General features: G+C 39.4%; 1 protein-coding gene across 4 annotated transcripts in view; it reads right to left on the reverse strand.

The window, feature by feature from the left end:
- ADAM10 (ADAM metallopeptidase domain 10) overlaps positions 1 to 26,772 on the reverse strand; it is a 119,025-nt gene that overhangs the window by 43,297 nt on the left and 48,956 nt on the right. For all 4 annotated transcript variants that reach the window (XM_065558264.1, XM_065558266.1, XM_065558267.1 and 1 more), the window contains 4 exons: positions 19,628 to 19,746; positions 16,689 to 16,847; positions 4,616 to 4,719; positions 575 to 724 (listed from right to left, as the gene is read on the reverse strand). In XM_065558264.1, the coding sequence (XP_065414336.1) occupies positions 575 to 724; positions 4,616 to 4,719; positions 16,689 to 16,847; positions 19,628 to 19,746 (532 nt within the window). The remainder of the gene's footprint in view (positions 1 to 574; positions 725 to 4,615; positions 4,720 to 16,688; positions 16,848 to 19,627; positions 19,747 to 26,772) is intronic.

A 26,772-nucleotide genomic window follows, 5' to 3' on the forward strand; every position in this document is an offset into this window, starting at 1 on the left:
TCCAAGTCCTCCTGACTCCTTGGGTTTGCGCTTGGGTGGCTAGCCTAAGCCACCACCTGTGCTGCTATGGCAACACTGCTTCAGCATGTTCGCGCAAGCAGAGCTAGTATGATCTGTCTACCCAGCCTAGAAGGCATGCTCCCAGGTGCATTGCTGACATACCCACAGTCATTAACTGAAAGTGCTCAGAATTTACATTGTATAGCTTTCCTCTTGAAATGCTAACATATCATTTTTTCAGACTTTCATACAAATCTGACATCTCCAGAAGGAACTATTTTCTTAAACTATGAGCTTGGGGCCCGATTTTCACAGGTGCTAAACATCCACAACTCCCATTAAAGAGAGGTCCAAGCGCCTAGCACCTCTGAACATTGGGCACTTGGTACCCTTGTGGTGGGTCAATGAGAAAGCTGCCTTAATAATGCCAGGATGGCAGTAGCAGATGAAAAAGTGTATCCAGACCTGAACATGAAAAGCACCATGATAAAAATGCATTCATTTGTCTAGACTATTCCCCCTTAAAGAGAAAAAGAACAGACTCCTGAAATAGTGACTAAAGGCTTACAAATACCTGTGCAATCACAGCTTCCCTTGTTCCATAATGCTTATAGAATAGATGATCAGTCTGAATGTAGAGCTGACAAGTATTTTTTTCAGCTTGAGCTGCACGTTTTTTTCTTAAAAGCTCTGGACCATTGATGTTATGTTCTTTGTAGGGTTTCTATATATATATAGAAATTAGAAAGCAATGAAGCATTAATTTTGTACATATTCTTTTAAAATTAAGTAATTTAAAAACACTAATGCCTTTTACAGGAATGTAGTATTTTTAAGAGAAAAAACACATTAAGAGCTATATTATCCTATTTATTATATAAAAGTTTCTTAAACCTTGAACTTGGCTAGTCTTCAAATAGGTCATCTACTTCATAAGCACACTTTACTCATAACTCCTCTGTGAGCTTATCCCTGTAATTTGGAATATAGCCAACAAAAATAGAGAAGTTTTGGTACCATCGTAGAGGAATTCTGTGCTTCTAAAACCTAGTAAACCATAATAGAAAACTATGTAGCTCTTTGCAATGGTGGATAAACAACAAAATCCAATTTGTAGATATAAAAATCAATTCTAGAAGTGTTTCCTCACCACAACAAAAAGGTTGTTTCTTAGAGTAGTAATGATCTGAAGTGTTATTAACCTGAACAAGCTGAAACACTCCAATATGTGCTTGAACGTGGAATGAAGTATTACCAAACAACAGCCAGAATAACGCATCCACTATTTCTGCCATTCAGAGCACTGATAGCTAACACATTTGCCTTAGCGAGCTAGGGCCCTACCAAATTCACGGCCATGAAAAATGCATCACGGACTGTGAAATCTCGTCTCCTCCCATTAAATCTAGTCTTTTGTGTGCTTTTACCCTATACTATACAGATTTCACAGGGGAGACCAGTGTTTCTCAAACTGGGGGTCCTGATCCAAAAGGGAGTGATGGGGAGGCGCTCACAAGGTTATTTTACGGGGGTCGCGGTATTGCCACCCTTACTTCTGCACTGCCTTCGGAGCTGGGCAGCCTGCAAGCGGCAGCTGTTGTAATTGTACGGATCCTGACCCAAAAAAGAGTTATGGGGGCAGGGGGATCGCTAATGCTACCCTTACTTCTGCGTTGCTGCTGAAAGCAGCACTGCCTTCAGAGCTGAGCAGCTGGAGAGCAGCGACTACTGGTTGGGAGCCCAGCTCTGAAGGGAGAGCTGCCATCAGCAGCAGTGCAGAAGTAAGGGTGGCAGTAGCGAAACCCTCTCCCCCCCACCCCCACTCCTTTTTGGGTCAGGACCCCTACAATTACAACACCATGAAAGTTCAGATTTAAATAGCTGAAATCATGAAAGTTAGGATTTTTAAAATCCTATCACTGTGAATTTGACCCAAATGGGCCGTGAATTTGGTAGGGCCCTATTTATAGCCCATCATCATCTAGTAGGTCATGTCTACACATGGCAGTTTTGGGGGGAAAGTCCTGCTGCTCCCAACACTGGATCCATCTGCACTGGCTTAATTGCACTAGTGTTAGCAATTTCTTGAGCCACAATGTAAATAGGGTTTTGGCTGCCAGTGCTGTTTTCAGCAGAGTGTCATCTAACCACTAAAGGTAAATCTATTGGACAGCTCTGAAAATAGTCATGACAGTTGAAACTGTCCACACTAGGGATCAGGACATTCCTAACACTGGAAAGAAAGTTTTTAGCTAGAGACAAGACTTGGAGCAAATCCATAATGTAATAGATTATATGGTGGAATCTGAGATGGATACGGTCAGTTTTGGAAGACTCAATTTAGCGAGTTGACTTATTACCTAAGATAATTAAAATAAAGTTGAAAGTACTGTAGCATAAGGGACCGTGGGTGCAATTTTCAACATCTTAGTGACTTAGCACAATTCTCACTGATTTTCAGTAAGACTTTGGCTCCTAAAACACTAAAGCACTTTGCAAATCCCATCTGAGCAGGTCTGTTGACAGTAAAATTAATTTAAGCCATTAGCATCTGAACTAGGTTTTACCCTTCAAGGACAGAAAATGAATGCAATTTGCTTTGTGGCCCTTTCCAGAATATGTAGGGAATGAAGGAAAGAGACTGTTTCAGGTGTAATTAGCTGTATTTACAAGATTTCCTCACTGAAAGCTCCAAAAATATATTAACATATAGGGTGGAATATATTAAAAGAAAATTTTAGTGCTTATTAAAATGAGACACAAACCAGTCTAAACTAAGGTATAGTCCAATGGAAGAAAGAATGAGATGACAATAATAATGTTTTTAACAGTATATGAACATGTAGTTTTACTGAGATTATGGTATTCACGTACTAGTTTACTCTGTGCTGTTGTTTTTACTGAGGGTGGAGTGAAGGTTCTTTTTAAAGAAGGCAATGTTGTATTTAAGGAGTACAACCTTATCTAATTTTCAACCTTTTTTTCAGCTAAAAGGTTCTTGAAAGGTAACACTCAGATATGTATCTGCAGCCTTAATAGTTTCATAATCAAGTTTTGTCTTTCGGAACTAATATGAAACTTGGCAGAGCAAAGGACTTGGAATTATTTTCTTTCTTCCTGAGATCTGCAGGAGTGGAAGCCCTCATCTGTGCATCTCCTAATATCCACTAAAGAGTATTTTGCCTTTGCTGAAGGCTAGGAGACGCTAAGATGGCTAGGAGAGGATTCCCTCCTCTGTGCACATTCTAAAACAGGAGTAGGCAACCTATGGCACGTGTGCCGAAGGCGGCATGCGAGCTGACTTTCAGTGGCACTCACACTGCCCGGGTCCTGGCCACTGGTCTGGGGGGGGGAGAGGGGGAGGGGGGAGGGGGGCCTCTGCATTTTAATTTAATTTTAAATGAAGCTTCTTAAACATTTAAAAAACCTTATTTACTTTACATACAACAATAGTTTAGTTATATATTATAGACTTGTAGAAAGAGACCTTCTAAAACGTTAAAATGTATTACTGGCACGCGAAACCTTAAATTAGAGTGAATAAAAGAAGACTCAGCACACCATTTCTGAAAGGTTGCCGACCCCTGTTCTAAAATATGTAGGCAGTGAGGGGAGAAATTAGGAGACTAAAAAGATTACAAGAGTCAGCACAGAGGGGCAATTCTCCCCTTCTTCCTGTGGATCTCCCAAGGTTCTCATAAGGAACACCTAAACTCCTGTGCATCCTAGTAGAACTAAAGAAGTAGGGCTCCACATTGGTTAAATTTTAAGTGCCTTTCCACTCAAACTTCCATTGCCTGCTGCAGACATTCTGAGGCTCATTTTGATCCCACACCTATTCCACTCATGTTCCTTAATTTGCCCCTGGAAGGTGCTCAGATTCCATAGTGATGAATATAGTACAAAGAATCTACGTGTAACAAAATGAACTACGTGCAGACATAAGCAACTCCTGGGTCCACTGTGGCCTGTAATCAATAGATTGCTCTTCAAGAACCAACCTCTCTTCCCTCTCCCCAGAAACCTTAGGAAGCTGGTTAGTCTTCAGTGGGTTAAAGCTGAATTGCTAGTCACCAGACAAAAACCAAACAAATAGGCTCTTCAATGTGACCAACTTTTCTGTTCCAAGGTTGACATGACTGTTTGCTTCTACACCACCTAAAATCTGCAAAGTCTGACTTGTAATTGGAACAATAGTCAATAAAAATAGTCAAATAACTAAGACCTTGAGATAACATCAACGCAGACCTCCGTTCTGTACCAAAAACATATTCTCAACTGAAACCCAAGTACCTGTGCACATATGCATCTTCATTGACCTGAACATAATATACCAACCAGGATCTATACTATACCTGTGTTCAGGAATGTAGACTTTTGGGCCTAAATTTAAATAGCCTTTTGAATTATAAACAATTTAAAGACAGGAAAATGATTTTTTCAGATACTTTTGTTAAGCTGGAGAAGTCCTCTGAAATTGTATGGGCAACTTTGACTGGAGGGCTGGTGAGGTGGGCCAGGAAAAGAGTGAAGGGATACTGGGCACATGCAGAGGAACAATATCAATATTTAATTTTCATTTTATCAATACGATCCATTATACCATATGCTGTACCTGTGCTGTTGGTTCCTCTACACCCGTCATTTGGTACTTCTGCATTCTTTCAAACACGGAATGATCTGCACAACCTCCTTGTGGTCCGTATTTATGAGGATACTCTAAAATGTGGGGAAAATTAGGTTATTTTGATTTTTCAACTTCTGAATATTTGTTTAAATTTTACTTTTATGTATAAAATGTGAGAGTATCAGACAGATTAATTTTCAATTAGTGTCCAACATTGCTCACTTGATACTTCAAGGAAAAATCTCTAATCTTCAGAGATTGCAACTTGAGTATGCAACAGAACAGCTGAAATATTTCCCCAGAAGCATTCCCAATAAGCCACCAACTTTACTTCACTTTTCTTAGTTTATTTCACACAAATGAATCGTGACACATAAAATACTAAAAAACATGGATAGTTTTACAATGAAAAATAAGCTTTAAAAGAGTGAACTGAAGCTTTTACCTGACCAGACTGTTTAGGATTTTGATTCTACTGCAAGAGCTGATGACATCATTGGCCATTAAAGCAGTATTCCTTACATTATTTTGGTCCTAATGATGTCATGAATTCTTGCTGAAGAAAGGAAGACCTTGAAATCAGGTCCTGGTAGGTAAGAGGAAATTATCTTATTACTTGTTTTAAAATATCGGTCATTTTTAATTCTACCCGAGGCATTCTATTACTGTCAAGTAACTAGCGTTGGATTTTACAATCCTTCAGTTCACTTCTGAACTTTCTTACTATATTGGAGCAACCTTATTCTCTAATCAACCCACAAATTTAAGTCTCACTAACATGAATATGACACAACAAAACCATCACTAGTGACTACTCAACATAAGCTTAAAATTAAACATTCAAATATATATATTTGCTCTTATGGGAAGTGTATATTTTATATAAACTAGGCCATAAGCAGAACCATTTTCTTACGAATTATCAGAATTGTACAAGTGGGTATTATCTCTTTTTACAAAGGAAAAACTACGATGCAGAAATTTAGTGAGTTGCTCACAGTCGCACAGAAAATCTGTGGCAGCGATGGGAAAAGAATTCATGTCCTAATTCCCTGTCCCATTTTCCAGCAACTGGACCACGTTGCCTGAAGATTGTGCTATAGTGTCCCAAGTTGAATAGTCTGTAGTATATTTACAGGTTGCACAGGTTGTATTTTATAACCTCTCCTGCCATCTACAACAAAAATTAAAAGAACCTTACAAGTCATATGGTACTTTAATATTTCAAAACACTTTCAGAGCTGTTGGGGAACAATTCAACATCTTGGCCCTAGACTGAATAAGTACTTCAAATTGTAACAATAGGATTTTCAATGATTTATGAGCATTAGTGCTAAACTGAGCAAAAAAATCTCCAAAAACCCATGTTTGGAAAATATAAGAATATGCTGACATAAGGGCATGTTCTTCCCTATAAATTTGTAACTCAAATAAGAAAAATAAAGGTTAAGTTAACAAATAATTTAGGATGCTTTTTTGTGATGTAGAACAAAATGTATGAAAACCCAAGTGAGCAAGGGTTCAAATTGGAGAACACCAGTCCAGAGACTGAGATGACCATCATGAAATGGAGAGCTTCCCAGTACAACAGAACTCGGTAACTTGGACCCCTATCTGTTCCATTTTATTGTGTGTTATATATGTAAAACTGTAAATGACAATGATTTTGTCTGAAATTTACAAAGAAAAAACTGATTAAGCCTACACTGGGAGGACTCATGCCTCAGTTTCCCACCTTACAGAGCCATTCTGGTTTTACTGGGTGTATCAGTAAATACAGCTTATTGGTCAGTGTCTTTGGTAGAGTGTAACCATACGTTATGTCTACAGTTAGGAGTGCTTTACTGGTCAGTACAAGTATACCAGTATACTACACCAGCAAAGTGCTCCTAGCGTGGAGGCAATTTACATCAGCAAAGCTATGCTTTTACTGATACAGCTTATTTTACACCCCCACCCAGAGCAAAACTGATACTGGCAAAACTGTACTATTACAATTGCATCTACACTTGGAGCTTTTACCAAAAGAGCTAAGTCAGTACGAGATCACACATTGAGGGGACACAACCAATAGAGCTATGCTGCTGAAAGTCTAATGTAGACATGGCCACACTGTGCTTTAAAAAATGAAAGTTTTGTGGGGAAGCTGAGGGAGAAACACAAGATACAGAATTACTACAATCTGATTGTTAATGGAAACTAAGCTACAACTGTTATAACTTCAAAGTCTATTTCCAACTGCATCATATCCCTAGAGTAGAGAATCCAGATCAATGCCACAAAACTAGTTTGTTTTCTGGGGCATAAATCACTGATACTACAAAGCAAAGAATAAAGCATTTACCCTTAAACAATGTTGACTAAACAAAAGTAGTTTGTTAAAACAATTTGAAATGCAAGATGGCAGCGTGCTCCTGTTCTAAGAGAAAATGTGCTTCCTGAGAGGAGAATAGGGACATGGTACAGTACAACTGTAGGTGGCACCCACTACATGTGCAGTAGCCACTTTATAGCTACAAATAGTGGTATTTACTTTTTAGAGAAAATGTTGGCTTTTAAAATAGGAAGACTAGAGAAGAGGATGGGAACCTTATGGGAAAAGGAGATGCAAGAATGGGAATATCATCTGCACAAAAAGGAAGTGAACAGTGACAGACATGCCTCTAGGACAAGGAACGCTATTATCTAGACAATGAGCGTGAACCGATGACATTTTCTTTAAATAGCAGCTAACTCTATAGTAGGCAAGAATGCAGTGTTTAGACTTACCTCTACAGATTTCCTTCTAGAAATTCAAGCCACTGCCATTTATTGTATATTTAACTTCATTTTAAAACTATTTTGAAATTTGCAATTTCAAAGAAAAAAACATTTCTATCCACTTGCATTAAAATTCTATTTGAATGTTTTAAATGAATTCAATAAATCATCCTATTCCATGGAAATAAACGTAAGGTGGGAGCCTTCTCTTTCAAATCCCAATTCCTGATGTCAAAGGATCAAGTCAAGATGAATGTTAGAGTCAAATGGAAGTATATCATACAGAGAACTCTAGTTTTAAAGATACAGTATTTCGTATATATTGTGGTTTTAAATTAAATCTTAAACGGATATATGTATGTAAAAAACTTTGATTAGATTATTAATAACAATAATAATAACTAATTAGCATAGATCTTCTTATAGCTAACATGTTCCTGAGTTAGATACTTTCAGCAAGATTACTGCACTATTGAACAGCTGAGTGAGCTTTGCTTAGTCTGCACATTTCAAGAAATACTGCTTTTCAAAGTTAGGTTGAGAAACAGCACTTTTTTATTGATAAACAAGTGTCCATTAGTTTAATACACTGTTAATACTGTGGGATCTATTGTCCATATCTCTTTGGAAAATATGGCTGCATTACAAAAAATGTCTGGAACACTCGCATCTTCTTTTCAATGGAATATCACAACTCAGAACAGCAATATTTTGTTCTATGGGAAAACCCCTGAACTAGACAAGTGCACAATATTTATATTTCTACCCAGCCTGGGCAATAGTCTATCTGATGTTTTATTGTTTAATACTGCCAGTTGCATATTTGTGAAAGAGGGGAATTGAATTTACAGGGAAACTTTAAATAGGCTGTGCCTTAAATCCAATTATGTTCATAATCAGCTTTAGTCACATGATGTAATGAAGGTCACAACTTAGTTTTTGTTGCAAATCTAATATCGGCAAAGGTTATCGTAAGGTATGTTTCTTTTAAAGGTCCTTAAATACAAATCAATCATCTGTTGGAGGATTTCATTTTCTGATGGTGGGATAGTGAAGGAATAGATGGGGGCGCAAGAATAAGAACAAAGCAAGCAGTCCTGGATCATTCTCAAGTGACACCCAGACACCAATAATTCACGCTGAAATGCACCACATATTCCTCCCCATACCCTTTTCTACCCCAGACACAACGTTACACACACTTCCACAATCACAGAAGAAAAAGTTAGTAGGCAGTCAAAGAAAAGACTGAACAGAAAAAACCTAGTATTTCATTTTCTATCTTAGGATTTGAGATGAATACTTAAGCCCTAAAAGAAAAGTTAACACTAGAACACACTGAAAGCCACATTTACAAAGCCACATAAGATTACTTTTGCTGTAGACCCAAACCAAGAATATTTTACTATACATATGATATTTCTGTTAATCCACTGTCTATGACTTTAAAGAATATGGCTAACAAGCTTTCCTCACCTGAGAGAAATAGTGTATGTAGCACACAGACTTTTAAGAAATAGTTGTTATATAATGTGTTTCATGTTGAGAGATTTTAACACAATTTTTCTCTATCAAAATGAAAACTTTCAAAGATAAGCTATTTGATTTGTGGCCCAGTCCCCAAATATAAAGATGGCTGTAAATTGTCTTGTTTGCAAGACGAATGACAACACTAGTCGTAAGTTCTCCAACTTATTTTTTACTTTTATTGATAAATGAATAAAGAACAGGATACTTGTGGCGCTTTAGAGACTAACATTTATTTCAGCATAAGCTTTCGTGGGCTAAAGCTCACTTCTTCTTCTTCTCCTGTTCCTTCTGTGGATACAGACTAACACGGCTGCTACTTTGTAACCTTATAAATGAATGTTCAGTGGCTGGCTGTTGCCAGGGTCTTTTAAGCTATTTTTTACCGGATTTTGGTAACTTTCTGTAAACTAGTGACAATGTCACCACAAGACCTTTTTTACCTCAATTAGGCATGTCAGCTTCCTCATAAGTGCTCTTATGTTCTGTATTTTTTATATTATTAGAGAGGAGAGGTTGAGACTTAAGCTGTGTCTTGCAATAAATCAAATATTTTTAAAATTGCTGACTTTAGCATTAATTTTTCAAAAAATCCTGGTTGTTTAGGATGATTTTATTGGACTATGTTGCCTGGCTCCAAGATAAACCTCAGACTTGAATTTCTAGTGACCTAAAGAGTGACGACCAATAGAAAGTGATGACCAACAGGTCATCTGATGTACCAGCAGATTTCACATACACAATCACCACACAATCTTATTGCCACTCTGCAGGGGTGGCAATAGAAACCCCTTCCTTAACAAAAAGCCACTCATTGGTCACCACAAATCCAAATCACGACTCTTGTTCATACAGTCCAACAGGACCTTCAATGTGGCCTGTTCAGCAGCACGGATAATGAAAATAGTGTTTAGTGGGATCTGTCAACAACGACCTGCCTTTCCAGGAAACAAGATTGCAGTTTAAGAAGCTAAGAATGCTAAGGGATTTCCTAAAGTCTCTTTGATGCAGTTTAGGCAAATAGTTCTCACTTGCAAAAGAATGGTACAAGATGTTGATATCTCAAATGGACTTACAAGTCTGTGGTTTGTTTTTTCTTATAACCGTAGCATTCTTTTCAGAGATATGTAGAGACCCCTTAAATGAGTATTTTTCTAGGGTTTCTCATATCTGAATATGGGGTTTTGAAGTCCCATGTTCCAAAAAGCTTCAGGGGACAAGAGGTCCTTTGTGCAGTAGCAACCTTAAAGAGGTTTAAAGTGACATCAAAATACAACAGACATACCTAAGCCATATTATTAGTGTATCAAGACACTAACTAGCTAATGGTGCCTACCATCTCTACCAAGGGGAGCTGACTTGAGATTCCGGTACAACCTGACACCACATTTGCAGTCAGGAATTTTTCAAGCTGTCTTTACTATAGCAAATGCTTCTCAAAATGAAGATCCTTCCCATGATGGCAACTTTTTAGAGAAAATTTACTGAGATGAGACTAGAACTTTTCTAGAACCTTTTTCTGCTGGCTGTTAATTGTTCAATTGGAATATTGACACCAAACGAGTTTGGATTAATTAGTATCCCTTTGATAGATATATGTACATTCCAAAAACAAAAAATTATTAGAATGTGTGGCTATGCTACTATTCAGAGTAATATAGCCTCAAACAGAACTCATATTCACTTTAAAAAAATCAGTGGCACTACACTTCTGCTGTGCAAGGAGCGGGGCAGCAAGGACTACCCATTCATTTCAGTGAGGGCATTACTCTGATCTTGGGGGATGAGGAGGAGGTCCCAGAACAGCCTGTGATGGTGAGTGCTAAAGCAGTGATGCTTCCTTGAATCACAAAGGCTTATGCAGCGCTTCTCTTGATGCTTTTAAACTCCTGTGTGAAGCATAGCTCCATTTTGGTTCTCCAGTTGTCCTGAAGTAGCCCTTGATCCTAGCTCCAGTGTTCGCAGAGCTGACCAGCAGAGGAGCATGTGCCTTCACCAAAAGGCAAGTTCAGTCACCTCTTCCAGACCACAAGTTTCCAGTAAAGCCAAGAAGGGCATCTGGACCTCTCCACTGGATGTAACTAGGATGATCTTCTGGGCAAAGAGTTGCAAGGTAATATGTTGAACAACTGAAAAACTATTTTTCCTATTCTCCTACAAGTGTTAGATCAGGGGTCAGCAAGCCGATTTTGAGTGGCACGCAGCTCCCTGCCATGGTCCCGGTCCCCAGCCCCACTCAGCAGCCCCGCCCACTGCTCTCCCCTGCGGGGGCAGGAGGCAGAAGCTTGGTTCTGCAGCAGCCAAGCTTCCCTCCTTCCCCGCTTCTTCCCCCAGTGCGGTGCTTTCCTGCCCCTCCTCCTCTCCCTCCCTGACCAATCATCTGATGGCCCTAGCGAGGGGGAGAGGGAGAAGAGCGGCAGCGTGCACACAGCTCCATAGAGGACGCAGAGAGGTAGCCGCTCAGGGCAGGGGCTGGGAGCACCCCCACGAGCCGAGCACCCCAGCCTTCTGCCCTGCATCCCCCACACACTCCAGCCCTCTGCCCTGAACCCCCCCCACATACTCAGCCTTCTGCCCTGCACCCCCATACCCCTAGCCCTCTGTCCTGACCCTTGAACCCCCCCACACCCCTCTGCCCTGACCCTTGAACTCCCCCCCACACCCCCAGCCCTCTGCCCTGAACCCCCCACATCCCAACACACCCCCAGCCTTCTGCCCTGCACCCCCCACACACCCCAGTCCTGATCCCTGAAACACCCCCTTCCCCCAGGTCTGGGGTCCCGGCCATAGGCCCTGCTCAGCCCACTGCCGGCCTAGGTGAACAGAACCCCAGGCTGGCAACGAGCTGAGCAGGCTGGTGGCGTAAGATCAGCATTTTAATTTAATTTTAAATGACGCTTCTTAAACATTTTGAAAACCTTATTTACTTTACATACAATAGTTTAGTTATATAATATAGACTTATAGAAAGAGACCTTCTAAAAACGTTAAAATGTATTACTGGCACGCGAAGCCTTAAATTAGAGTGAATAAATGAAGACTCGGCACACCACTTCTGAAAGGTTGCCTACCCCTGTGTTAGATATTTGAAACAGAGACCACACTGGGGAACTTTTTACATATCCTTACATATAATCCCTTTAAAATCCCTACTGTCCTCAATATTTAGTGAGGGCCATAACATTTTACATGTAACTAGCAGGCAGAACAGCTATGAAGTGTTCATGACATTAGTAACCAGGGATGTTTTAAGTGAGAAATCTATTTTTACTCTGTCAGAATACCAAGTGTAATATCAGTCTGGAGAGCAAGAAACCAGGTCACCTCCTCCCGTCCCCCATTTGTTAGTTGATGGCACTGTTTACTAAGCAATGTATGGTTAAATAATTAAAAGTACACTGGATTTAGACACATGGTTCCTCACAAAGTGATTTAAGAAAAACTAACAATTTTAAAACTTATAAATAGACGTTAAACCTGTATTAAAGGAGTAGTTTTTTTTTCTGAACTATCAACCACTCACACTGGGTTCCCATAACACCTTCAAAAATATTTTTATCGACAAGATGGTTACCACAAGTAGTGGGCACAGAAATGCAAGTTGTAATTAAAAACACAATTTGTAAATTTGAGTAAATTTATTCATGGTGAATAAAGCTACCTTACCAAAATATGGACTCACCAGAACAGGTACAGGATGATTTTTTTTTTTAAATGATTAAAACTTCTCCAAGGCCTTGAAGAGGCCACCAAAATTTCCACTTCCTTTATGACTTACTGCAAAAGAATTATGAGCAGGCTTTCCCTTCCACAACTAACCTGAGTAAACATGCAAGTCATTTTGTATTTCATAATGTGACTCAAGAACATATTATATAGTTCACATATTTAAATAAAGAGTTCCTTTGAAAGCCTTACTGTGTAGAAGAACTGGTTTCCAAAACTAATCCATCAATGAATGCAACTAATTAGCATCATATTGGCACTGAGTTATAAAACAGTTTGATTGGGAGTGGCTCAGGAATCTGAAATCATTCATTTTGTGTTCAGAGTCATGAATAGAAGGCTGCCTTCCACTGGTCACCACATCCACTGTAACCGACAAAAGCCTGCTTATAAAGATGACAATATAATCCCCATTTACAAAAAAACTTTTGTTTGACTACTGAATAAGACTTCATTGAGATGCTAATCATATGTTGCATTATGGTTCCTGAAAAGGCTCTAAAAGTATATCGTTTCAAAAGGTTCAAACACAGCTGACCAAAAATATTCCATCTTAAAGCAAAAAGATTCCTTCCCCTCCCCCACAACCTGCTGAAATAGCACAGACCTTTTTTTGTTGCTTCTCCAGTACGAGCTGTTATCTATGTCATGAGAGTTAGAAGCAGTTATAGATTATACAGCAAGAAGAACTAAGAGCCTGTTTGTTAAACTACAATCACAAACAAGATTACATATCTAAGGCCTGGTCTACACTAGGAGGGATCGATCTAAGATACACAACTTCAGCTACAAGAATAGCGTAGCTGAAGTCGACGTATCTTAGATTGAATTCAAATTACTTACTTCGCGTCCTCACGGCATAAGACAGTATGCTTTGGAAGGTGTCTCACAAATCGTTTTGAGGTGTCTTAGTAAACATTATACATTAATTTTTAAAATATTACAATGTACACAAGTCCTGAAGTTATCCTAAGCTGATATCAATGAAAAATCAAAGCAAAATTAAATAGATAATGATGAAGAAACTCTTTCCATTTTAACAGAAACTCAGAAGGACATTAAAACAGCAGCCTCTAGAGCAGTGGTCTCGAACCTTTTTACGCCCAAGATCATTTTTTGAATCCAAGGGCAACCCAGAATCTACCTCACCCCTTCCCCGAGGCCCCCATCCCTCACTTTCACTGGACTGGGGCAGGGGTTGGGGAGGGGTGTGGGCTCTGGGCTGAGGCCGAGGGGTTCACAGTGTGAGGGGGGCTCTGGGCTGAACCTGGGGCAGGGAGTTGGGATGCAGGAGGGGGTGAGGGGTGCAAGCTCTAGGAGGGAGTTTGGGGGCAGGAGGGGGGATGGGGTGCTGGCTCTGGCTGAGGGATTAGGACTGGAGCTTGGTGTGCAGGAGGGGGTATGAGGTGCTGGCTCCAGAAGGGGGCTCAGGGTGGGGCTTTGGGTGCTGGCTCCAGGAAGGGACTCAGGAATCCGGGTTGGAGTGCGGCCTCCCGCTGGGCAGCAGGTTCAGCGAGGCTAAGGCAGGCTCCCTGCCTACCCCGGGCTCACACCGCCCCCAGAAGGGGCCTACGCGCCCCTGCGGCGGGGAGCATGTGGTTCCGTGCACTGCCCCCCTCTGCAAACACCGCCCCCGCAGCTCACCTGGCCAATGGGAGCGGGGGCAGTGCTTGCAGGCAGGAGCAGGGCGCAGAGGGAGACCCCTGCTCCGCCCCCCTCCTGCAGTGGCCGCTTCTGGGAGCCGTATGGGGCCGGGGTAGGCAGGGAGTCTGCCTTAAGTGGTAGCCACACTGCGCTGCCATCAGAGACCGCAATCGATTAGAAGATCCTCTAGGATCGACCAGTTGGCAACTATTGCTCTAAAGTCAGACATTTTAAAATCAGCATGTCAGGACAACTTGCAAACAAGAGCTGTTACAGAGCTGACTGAAGAGCTATTTTCAATAACTCTTGGAACACTGGGGAAGTTCCAGAAGACTGGAAGAAAGCTGATGTACCAATATTTTTAAAAGGTTAACAGGATGACCCTGACAAAAACAACAAGGAGTCTGGTGGCACATTAAAGACTAACAGATTTATTTGGGCATAAGCTTTCGTGGGTAAAAACCTCACTTCTTCAGATGCATCAAGTATGACCCTGTATGACCCTGGTAATTATAGGCTTATCAGCCTGACATTAATCCTGGTCAAAATAAGGAAGCAACTGACACAGGACTGTGGAAAATAGATCTTTTAAAACTATGTATTTTGACAAGATTATAAATTTGGTTAATAAAGCAAACACAGAGTCAGTATCTGACATCAAAACTAAGCTTGAGAGCCCATGCTTCGACGCCTACGCTGTTATTTTTAATGTGCTAGTTTGAGCTCCAGCTGCAGTATAGACAGCTACAGTGTAGACAGACCCAAAATTGAATTGTGACTAGGGTACAGTCATCAAGTAGGGATGTTTCTAGTTTGGTCTCAGTGACCAGTTCCTGGCCCTACAGCTACTTAACATTATTATTAATGTGCACAAGCGGATGATACAAAGGCGCAGAGAGTGGTAAAGGAGACAGGTCACTGCTACAAAGCAACATGGATCACTTGGTAAGGCTGCACATATTTTATATGGCCAAATGTAAAGTTACACATTTAGATCAAAGAATATAGTCCATACTTGCAGAATGGGGGACACTATCCTGGAAAGCCATGACTGAGAAAAAGGTATGTGCATTGCGGTGGATAATCAGCTGAACACCAGCTCCCAGTGTAGCACTGTGTCCAAAAGGGCTGCCGCTAACGTGATCTTTGGATCTATCAACTGGGAAATCTCAAGTAGGAGTGGGGAGCTTATATTACCTCTATTGTGTTGGTACAACCACTACTGGAATGCTCTGTTCAGTTCTGGAGTCTACAATTCAAGAAGGATGTTGATAAATTGGAGAGGGTTCAGAAAAAGAGCCATGAGAATGATTAAAAGTATTGAAAAACAATGCCTTACACCTTACAGCAATAGACTCAAGGAGCTCAATCTATTTAGTTTAACAAGAGAAGGATAAGGGGTGACTTGATCAGTCTATAAGTACCTATGTGGGAAGTGAAACTTTGATAATGGGCTCTTTAATGTAGAAGACAAGAGTACAGCACGATACAAAGGCTGGAAGTTGAAGCTGGACAAATTCAGACTGGAAATAAGATGTAAATTTACAACAGGGTAATTAACCACTGGAACAACTTACCAAAGGTCGAGGTGGATTCGCCATTTTTGGCAATTTTTAAAATCAAAATTGGACGGTTTTCTATAAGATATGCTCTAGTTTGAACAGGAATTAATTCAAAAAGTACAGAAGCCTTAGGGCCTACGTTATATAGGAGATCTGACTAGATAATTACAATGGTCCCTTCTAGCATTACAATCTATGACCTTTGTAGCTAGCATTTTCTGCACTTTCTCGTCAACTGAAAATTCCCCTCAGAACTGTGCCCCAGAATGCCAGATGCTAGCTGTTACTGCACCTTTTAAGTACCAGTCTGAAGGAGTCTGGGACCCATATGTGCAGGGAAAGCTGTTGCTTTCCACATGGCTAAATTGGGCATCTTTCTTACATAATTATATGAAGCTAGGAGCACTTTAATGTGAATTAAGATTACTCATCCCTCCTTTTGGATACCACAGAACTTCACAAGAAAGCATCATGGCCAGTATGTGACATTTTAACGAGCTCAAGGGAAGGCTTTATGTTAACTTTGCAGGAAAGATCTCCACTAGTACTCCACTCCACTAGTCTGGCAGCTAGAGGGCTAGTCCAAGAGGCCAAGTAGTGAATAAAAAACAAAACAAGTTTGAAGTGGGGTAAGGTTTGTGCCTGCACTAGACTCCTTTCATACCATACCTGCACATGGATCACTTCAGAACATCATGACTCGTACTGTTGTATGATAATGAGAATCTTGGAATATTTGTCTCTGTAGACCCCTCAGTTTGAAACTTACCATTGGCTTAGGCAGTTTTACATTTAATCAAAACGTTTTCTCTTTGTCTACAGCACAGAGTGGGAATACTTACTGATATCATCTTCATGATAAATGACAGAGTGAAATGGTAGGGTTCTGTCCTTAATATATCTCTCTGCTGGCTCAACGTAAAAGGTGCCACTGTGAGTCTGGATAAATCCTTCAAATCTTCCATCAATAACAGATCCATGGCTAAAGCTTCCCTGCTCGCCTATTAAACAAAGCAGCAAGCGTGTTTTGAAAAAACAATATTTACATCCATCTCAAAACATTCTTACAGTTTATATACAAAGATGTTTCCAGGATACACTCTGAAATCAATACAGGGAAACAGTGTGTGAATTAAGCTTACTTACAAGAATGCACCTGAAACATGAATTCAAAAAGGAAATTCTGAAGCACAAAGCTGTAAAACTAAAATTCCCATGACCACCTCAAATATATTTTTATTCACATGCAAAACAGTTAGTTAACATACAGATAAAGTAATAGGTACTCAGCACTGCCCTGTACTCATGATTTTCCAGAATATGAGCCTAATTCCCAAAATTCCAACATTGGCAAACCAAGAAATGCAGAATTAGGGTCCTCTTACATGTACCTCAAAAGGTTAATGTTACAAGAACAAAACAAGTGTTAAAAAGCAAAACACTGAAAAGTGTTAAAGCAATACTTTCCCACAAACCTAAGTGATCCCCCACAGGGATCGCTACAGGAACTGGGATTACCACAGTATCATAACCCCCTTTCTCTAACCAAGCCCTGTACAGCTCCAAATCAGCACTTCTATTCAGGCTGTTCAATGGACTTTCACTGTATTCTGTAAAGCATCAGTGACCTGAATACTTGCTACTGATTGGAAGAGGCTAAGGGATGACGAAGACTCCTCTGTTCAGACATCAAGGAGAAAAAGAAAAAAAAGATAAGCTCATATGGGAAAGTCATTTCAACTTTGCATTTGCTCATTTGCCAATGTTTAAATTGGGGAAGTTAATCTTATGTTCTGGAATAGAATGAGGCACAAGGCAATGCAGAAGCATGTATATCCTACAAATATCTTTTTCCATGTGAACTTCCAGTTTTCAAAAAATTATATAGGGCATGATTGAGGGGCAATTATGGGACCAAAGGGGTGCTGTAGGGAGACTTTGCTAGCACTTCTCCCATGTCCACAATTAGCAGCTGGAGAAACCAGCAGGACTGGTGAGTAGAGTTTCAGTCTTGCTATCCCTTTAGGACCCAGACCATTTGCATTGAGAATGGCTCTGATTCCGGATACAAGATGAACCCAGATGAATCTGTATGTGGACTCCACATGCTTAAAATTCAATCACAAGAGTCAGATGAGGAGAGGATCTGAACTCATAGTCACTGGGACTGCAGATGAGCACCAGCCTCCCCAAGCAACCAGCTGAGTTGAGGTGAGTGGAGCAACTGCCAGGGCCTCATTCACTAAGCATTTCCTTGAAGAGCTCAAGCTGATCTTTAGCTGATCTTCAACTGAGCCTCCTCTTAGTTTCCCTGACCTTACACCCCACCCCTACCAACTCTGAGAACTATGTACCTGTCAATGGTCTAAGATTTGCCTGCTTATTCTCAGCTCCCCACCCTAGCTTCACTGTGTACCTGATTTTAGAGCACTTAGCAAATTAAAAGTTGGTCATTTGTGGGAGAGGCTCTCTCATGAACCCTTTAGCCAAATAACCCCAGATTTCCACTACATAGCTTACCCCAGATTCCAACAGGGCATAGCTGTCTTGAAGACAGTCTGGCTATACACAAGCATTCAAGCACTTTGAAATGTAAAAGCACGACATTTTGTAGGGGCTGTATACCAAGAAAAGCATGACAAAAATGACTGCAAATTTACCCCCACCCCCAAATTTGAGCCCAGAACACACTTAAGGAAACCAACCATGTATCCCTACATGTCTTCCAACATTTTATTTTGGAGCAAGGAGGGGTGCAAGATGGGGTAAGATACCATAAATGCATCGCTTTGTAGATGGTGCTCTCTTATGGAGATACACAAGAGATTTTGGTTCCCATCAACAATGTATGAACCACCAGTAGTGGAAAGCACTCTTCCCCACCCCCCAGAGTTTACATCTCCAGATATATATATATATATATATATATATATATAATTCTGGAATACATGCATTTACAGTCAATGACCAAGTTATTGATTCTATGCTGGTGAAGACTCTCTAGATTCCCTTCACCATTCATTCAATATGAGCATAAAGTTTTATAGTTCAAGGTATGTGAACTCTTAAATGGAAGTAAATTTGAATAGGCATCAAATTTAATATTTCATACTCGATCACCTATAGCCATTTCATAATCCTTGTAGAAACTTAACAGAAAATTTCAAGTTTTTCCAACAAGCATTACGGGGAAGGTCAGGACTAGTTTCCACGTTCAGCTTGTTCAAAGGGCTAAGCACCAGATTACATACAATTTTTACAGGGGCCTTCTTTTGGGATATGGGTGTCTAAGTTCACCACATTGCTTGTCAAAATCCCTCAGGTACCATGTTGCCTGATATTGTAGTTGGGCCACTCAGTAGTATAACTGAATAGGGGATGGTCAAATCAACTGTTCAGCCATCTGGTTTAGTTCATCCTTAAGTGAAAATACACAGACTGAAGTCACCATCTGTTTGAAAGGAAGGAGGAAAGAAAGGAAGGAAAGACTATGTTCAGAAGTGCAGTACCCACATTCTTGAGAAGGTTCTTAAAATGAAGGACATTCAGACTTTGAATGACTTCAAATAAGTTATGAAAGTATTTTGCAGTAAGTCCACCAAAACTAAGTTAGGAAAAGATAAATCAACTGTCCATGTATCATATTTTAGTATTTTTTCAATTAAGGAAATTTTAAAATAATATCTGAGCAATTTGATCAAGTATTTTCTACTTCATAAGTCAAAACAACATTAAAAATCATTGCACTTTTTAATCAATGTGAAATTGTTGTTGTACTTACCATATATGTGTCCAGTATAAATATGGGAGGTATCATAATCAACTACTTTATTTGATATTTCTACTTTGAAGTCATCACTAAAGAGGGACGTATCTCTCTTCATTCGAAGGTTGAAGTGTCTATAAAGTAAACAAAAGATAGTAAACTGAAATATAATTTCAATTCACAAACACTGCTGAATACAGACTGTTAAAATGTGGGTAGTAAAAACACCTTGCAAATCCTTTAAAAATATGGAAACAATATTCCTTACATAGAGCATGAGACAGATAAACATATTACAAGAATGATTTCAGTTCAGTACATAATGGTATTCAGACGTTTCTGATGTAACTATACTAACAAAATAATATAAGAGAGAAATGGCCACTCTTAAAGTTCACAAACCTAATCTTACCTGCTCCAGCCTTAACTATGGATTTTGTTCCCACTCCTCCATAAAACGCAGGAGTAACTGAAGGAAGAGCCATCTTTTCTTTGATAAAGCATTATAAACTATTCAAGTTAGTAATCTCTTCATTTTCAATTTATTTTACTTGCAATTTCCAGCATAGAGACTTAAAGTATAGATATACTGTTGGATTAATTTGATATGAAATTCAAAAGTAAGATGGACGCCAACACTTGTAATAAGTCCACAAATATGTGTAAGGATTACTACATGTAACTATAGCAGTTCAACTATATCTAAATGGAACAGATTTACTTATATTTAACACTCCGACTACATTTAATTCCACTAGAAATATAAATGATCTCTTTGGAAATCAGGAGCACAAATTTATGTTTCAACCTCTAATACTTAAGTGGAAGAAAAAGTTATCAAGATATAAAATGTCAACTTTGTCCATTTTTTTTTTTAAAACCATGACAATTTTTACAAGTGCTGCAATAACTAATACACCACTAGTGATCCACAGCTATTAGGCCCAAAATTAATTTTCACTCCAACGCTATTATTTGTATTACAGTATGACAAGTGCCACATTAATAAAGTATTTTTTAAAATCAACAACTGCATAGTCCAATTGAACAAAATAATAATTACCTTTACCTGGCAACTTATTTTAGTCATCTAAATTAATCAGGACTGCAACATTTAAACTTCATGTTTTGCATATAGAATCACCCTCCCAACACTAGAAAGCTCTTAAAATAATATAAAATCAACCTGGGTTTTGTTTAATGAAGTTTGCAATATCAGTTTCATTTAGGTCTTTCTATTGTATGACTCTTCCTCACTACAGAAATCCCTTACTTTACATTCAAACAATGAGATGGACACAAGTGCTGCTGCCGCCACTCCTAAACACCGAGAGAGTGGATGCACGTGAAGCCAGACATCTAAAGGCTTGTCTACATGGACACACGGAAGTTAAGGCAAATCAATTAAAGATCCGTACTGACTTTGCACCTTCCGGTAATCTGTCTTAATCTTCCTGAATGTTCCCAGGTACACATCCCCTGAGAGGTGGTCAAGCTTTGGGCTTTTGATCTGTTCTCAAGAAGCACTACTAGCAAGGAACCAAACGCTCCCCTATCAGCAGCGGAACCTACCCAGCTCCAGAATCACATAGGAAGGGAATAGTGGCAGAAGTTGGAGATGCTGTCATTTCCCATTTCCCACATAACATATGCGCTTCATGACACAACTTGAATTCACATGTGCAACACAGACTGACGTTCGTCCTTCTCAAACTACAGAGACAATTGTCCTTACTGAAATCTTGGATGGAGATTGTGTTACAGAATATTATCCTCCTCTTGTAGAGAATCTTACTGAAATCAGGGACTCAATGTTCTAGGCACTATACAAGCATAGCAAGAGATGGCCCTGCTCTCAAGAGCTTACAGTCTAAACATGCAAGACAACACGATATTACCTCCATTTTGTAAATAAGAAGCTGAGGAACAGAGATTAAGAGAACTACCCAAGATCCACATAGGAAACCTTTGGCAGGGTATTACCTTCAATCTCCCTAGCCCCGGTCCAAATGCCTTAGCCACTAAACCATCCTTCCCAATTTGTTCTGTGACATAGATGCATGCCATGCTCCACTCTAATATTCTGGGACCGACACGGCTACAACACTGCATACATCCTGCCTCAGATGTCATTAGTAAGGGCCATCCCAGATCTTTACCTCAAATCAAGAAAGAGGGGGTGTCATAAACATACAGCTAAGGGTAGCATAAAATCCCTCCTTTACCTGTAAGGGGTTAAGAAGCTCGAATAACCTGGTGGGCACCTGACCAAAAGGACCAATAAGGGAAGAAGATACTTTCAAATCTGTGGGGGGAGTTTTGTTTTGTGCTCGCTTTGTGGTTCTCTCCGGGACAGAGAGGGACCAGGGCAGGAAAAACGATCTCCTAAAACACTGCCTGAAATAAGCATCCAAGATTACAAAAACTGTAAGTAATAGCAAGGAAATGCGTTAGCTTATCTTTTGTTTTAGCTTGTGAATTTTCCCTATGCTAAGAGGGAGGTTTATTCCTGTTTTTTGTAACTGAAGTTTTGCCTATAGGGCTGTACCACATCCCAGTTTAGGGTTTTCACCATTTGAACTTGTGTAGGGCCGCGAGGTTAAGGGGCCATTACAGTTGGTGAATCAGCAATAGGAGGGGTTTACGCCTTCTCCAGGAACTAACATTCTGGACTTTGTAAACAACGTACAAAACACCCTCCAAGACTCTTGCTAGAGAAAGCCTAAAAGATGCTCAAGAAGAGCAAAAGGCCTGGTATGATAACCATGTCAGAGAGTGTTCCTTCAAAGTAGGGGACCAGGTCACGGTCTTGAAGGCACTCCAGGCCCATAAGATGGAAGCATCGTGGGAAGGGCCATTCATGGTCCAAGAGCACCTGGAAGCTGTTAACTATCTCATAGCATCCTCCACCTCAACCCTAAAGCATACCATGTTAATTCTCTAAAGCCCTTTTACTCCAGAGAATTAAAGGTTTGTCAGTTTACAGCCCAGGGAGGAGATGACGCTGAGTGGCCTGAAGGTGTCTACTACAAAAGAAAAAGTGACAGTGGTGTGGAAGAGGTGAACCTCTCCATAACACTTTGACGTATGCAGCGACAGCAGATCCAGGAGCTGTGCACTAGCTTTGCACTGATGTTCTCAGCCACCCCAGGACAGACCGAACGGGCATACCACTCCATTGATACAGGTAATGCTCGCCCAATTAGATCCCAACCTTACCGGGTGTCTCCTCAAGCCAAAACTGCTATATAACGGGAGATACAGGACTTGCTATAGATGGGCGTAATCCACCCCTCTAACAGTGCATAGGCATCTCCAGTGGATCCAGTTCCAAAACCAGATGGGAAGATATGCTTTTGCGTGGACTACCGTAAGCTAAATGCTGTAACTCGCCCAGACAACTATCCAATGCCACGCACAGATGACCTATTGGAGAAACTGGGACGTGCTCAGTTCCTCTCTACCTTAGACTTAACCAAGGGGTACTGGCAAGTACTGCTAGATGAATCCGCCAAGGAAAGGTCAGCCTTCATCGCCCATGTAGGGCTGTATGAATTTAACATGCCCCCTTTAGGGCTGCAAAATGTGCCCTCCACCTCCCAAAAACTTGTAGATAGTCTCCTAGTGGGACTGGGAGACTCTGCAGTCGCCTACCTTAATGATGTGGCCATCTTTTCTGATTCATGGGCAGAACACCTGGAGCATCTACAAAAAGTCTTCGAGCGCATACGGTAGACAGAACTAACTATTAAGACTAAAAAGTGTCAAATAGGCCTAAACAGAGTGACTTTGAAGAGTAATCAAATTAGTGAGACAAACCTGAAATAAGCATATATAAAAAGGGTATTACTTGGCTTGTAATTTTCATTTCTGTAGTCATTATAATAAATATTCTTGACTCTTTCCACCTTTACTTTCCCCTTAATCTGCTAGCAAGAAAACAGTTAGCACATCAATATTGACTTCTCTTAAATCCACTGTTTAAACGAACAAGAAAAAAATCAATTTCTCCCCCGTACATTGAGATGTACACTACACAAACACATTCAGATTCATAGTTTATATAGTAAAACCTACTGTCCATTTGTGCTCACAGTATAAAAAAAATAAAGGGTGTTAATGTCTGAAGTCAGTCACATTGTCAGTCACTTTCAATCCAATTTTGTTCCAGGATACACCTCAATTATATAATAAATAATATCTTCAGTTTTAAAGTTTCCTAAAAATATCTTCAGCATTTTCTTAATATTAAGATTCAATTTCATCTAAATTCAGAAAAACGCACAGTGAAGTCTATATTCAGACAAGTTTTTTCTTTGATTTTTCAATACAAACACCAATACAAAATGTAATAAGCAATACCTCCAAATACAACTATCCTTATATTTCCATAGCCATATTACTTTTCAGTACTAAGAAACAAGCAGTAAGTTTCCTGTTCTCTAACCTTCTCTATTAAATAGCGCACACACCACTCCAGCAAAAAATAGCATTTTATGTATTATCTTTTGAGAAAGTAATCTCAATACTCAAAGTTAACATCTGGTAGATTAGCTTTAAGTAAATTAGTAATTTATAACAGGATGAGAAATGCACACTGCTACACAGCCTAGGAGATTAGGTAAACAAACTTTATATTTGGTAGTAAGAAGAAAACAAATGTCTCACTGAAAGTTTATGTCTACAGAATGTCCTTATGTAAATGGTACATCTCTAGACATATATACTTTATGTACTTGTAAACTATAAATATTTAGAGACCAAATGACAAACAGATGGAAAATTGAGGAATTCAAGATTACAGAATAAAACTAAAATATTAAATATTACTTTGTTTTGATATTACATTGACAAGTTACACAACTGCCCTGGTCGCCAACTTCATCCATTTTAAACGATAAAGTTGAATATAATGAAGTTCACAATATGCTCTTGCTTAAGCCTGGTCTACACACACAGCACTGGTTTAAAGGTATTGTTTTAAACAGACTTAAAACCTTTGCGTGGACATTCTTATCAGATTATGCCTGTAAATCAAGATAAACTGATACGGCAGGTTTAAACAGATATAGGTGTCCATACACAAGGTTAACAATGTTATACCAATTTAAATACATTTTAAAACTGATTTAAGTCAAACTGTTGTGTTTAGACAAGCTCTTGACTCCATCCATCTGCTGAAACTCTAGTAACAAATCTCCACCCTCACATTTGAGGGACTGCTATCTTCCTCCTAGGGGAGGCCCAAGTGTGAAAGAATAACCTAGTCTCCCTGATTTCACTGATGTCTATTAAAAATCCTAGCAAGACCTCTGTCACAGCTGACTCAAGTGAATGGTATTCTTTCTAAAAGGAAATTCATGTGTTTTTATTCTGCCTGCAGACCCGTAACTTAGTCTATATGCTCAGAGAAAAGAATGACCTTGATCTCTATATTACATGTGATACAGTAGCATATTGAAAATAAAGTACTCTAAGACTAAACTTTTCCAGTTCTAATTCATATAAACTGAAGTCAATCATGAGCTATTCGAAAATAAAGGACAAGCTTATTATTATATCTAACACTGAAAACTACATAACTACTCAAGAGAGGTATGAAAAACAGGTGTAGAAATACTACATAATCAGGGCCAAATCCTCCTCTCAGACACTCTTGCTCAACTGAAGTAAGTGGAATTGAGAATGTAGCTGGCCTTATTACAAAAGGAAATTATATACAAAGCCAGAATATACTGGATTCAACCTAAAATTACACAGAGTAGGATAAACAGGCTCTATGTCTCAACTGACACTAAAATCCTCTTCTGAGGTATTTACACATCATTCTTCAATCTTGCACTTCCTACTCCACAACAGCAATTGTTGAGGTAGGTTTGCTTAGATGGCCTGTACCTTATAATAAAAAAATTTCTGTTGGTATCTGAGAATGTGTACATCCTGGGAATTCATACCTCCATTCTGGGAATCCATACCTACCAAACTGGCCTGTAAGGTAAACTTCCAGTAACCACTGGAATTAATATTCCTGATTTCTAAAAACACCACTATGTTCCAGTATATGGGTAAAGCTACAAATTATACACAAATGCTAATTAGTGTGACTAAACTTTTTATTATGAACAGAGCAGTTTGAACGATCAGCCATTCTCAAGTAAAACAGACTAGAGGTTTAAATAAAAATACATCCTTTTATGCTTTTACATACTGACTTCACTCTTAAATGAGGTGAGTAGGAAGTGATGAGGAAATTTAACTAAATTAAGAAATCTGTTAGATAATCTGATTAAAAACAGCTTTGGAACATAACAGGCCTTCTTCTCTTGGTCATTTGCACATACTCCAGGTAGCAAAAGAATAATCAGTCATAACTCAGCAAGTTTGGCGAGTCACTAGCACTAATTTTTGCTAATGAGTTTCCAAGGGGAAAAAAAGGGAGGGGGATAAAAGTTATTTGATTTCAAGGATGAAGTACAATTTAAGTTAAATTAAGCCCCAAAGCTTTAGATAGGCAGTGGTAATGATGAAATTCTGTACTACATATTTTAAAAGGTAGATATTGGTTTAAACCCACACAATCACGTCAATTCACAGTTTGGGATCAAAATAGTACCTCGACAACAGGACTCCTACCTTTGAATTTCTGTGCTTGGGGATTTGCATTTAGTCTCATTTTATTAATGTGTTACCTATTGTTAGCAATGAAAGCAAATGAACCATTTTGCTCAGTACAATTATGTAAACTGACATAGCAAGAACTTCTTAATATGTATAAACTGAATTGTAATGCATTTGAAATATGGCTTTGACCTTCTTGCTTGCAGCCACATATTGCTGAAAAAACTGACAAAGCACCACACAGGCAGTACCAATACCCAGCAAGCTATGTTGCTTGAACACTGGTTAAATAATCTTTTTCACCCGTTTCCAGAAAATAGCTAGAGTACGATTTCTCTCATATTTCATGTTTGCCACATTAGCATAAAAGTACATTTCATACAGTGATGTTACCTCTAGAGCTGAACTAAAATATTCAAGAACTATGGTTTTAATCATGCTTATTATTGCAGATTTTTAGGTTTTGTTTTTTTTACTAAATAGATTTTTTATTATTGCTGTTATTTTAATTATGATAGATTAACTGATTATATACAACCATG

Source organism: Chrysemys picta, chromosome 10, assembly GCF_011386835.1.
Source record: "Chrysemys picta bellii isolate R12L10 chromosome 10, ASM1138683v2, whole genome shotgun sequence".
NCBI lineage: Eukaryota > Metazoa > Chordata > Testudines > Emydidae > Chrysemys > Chrysemys picta.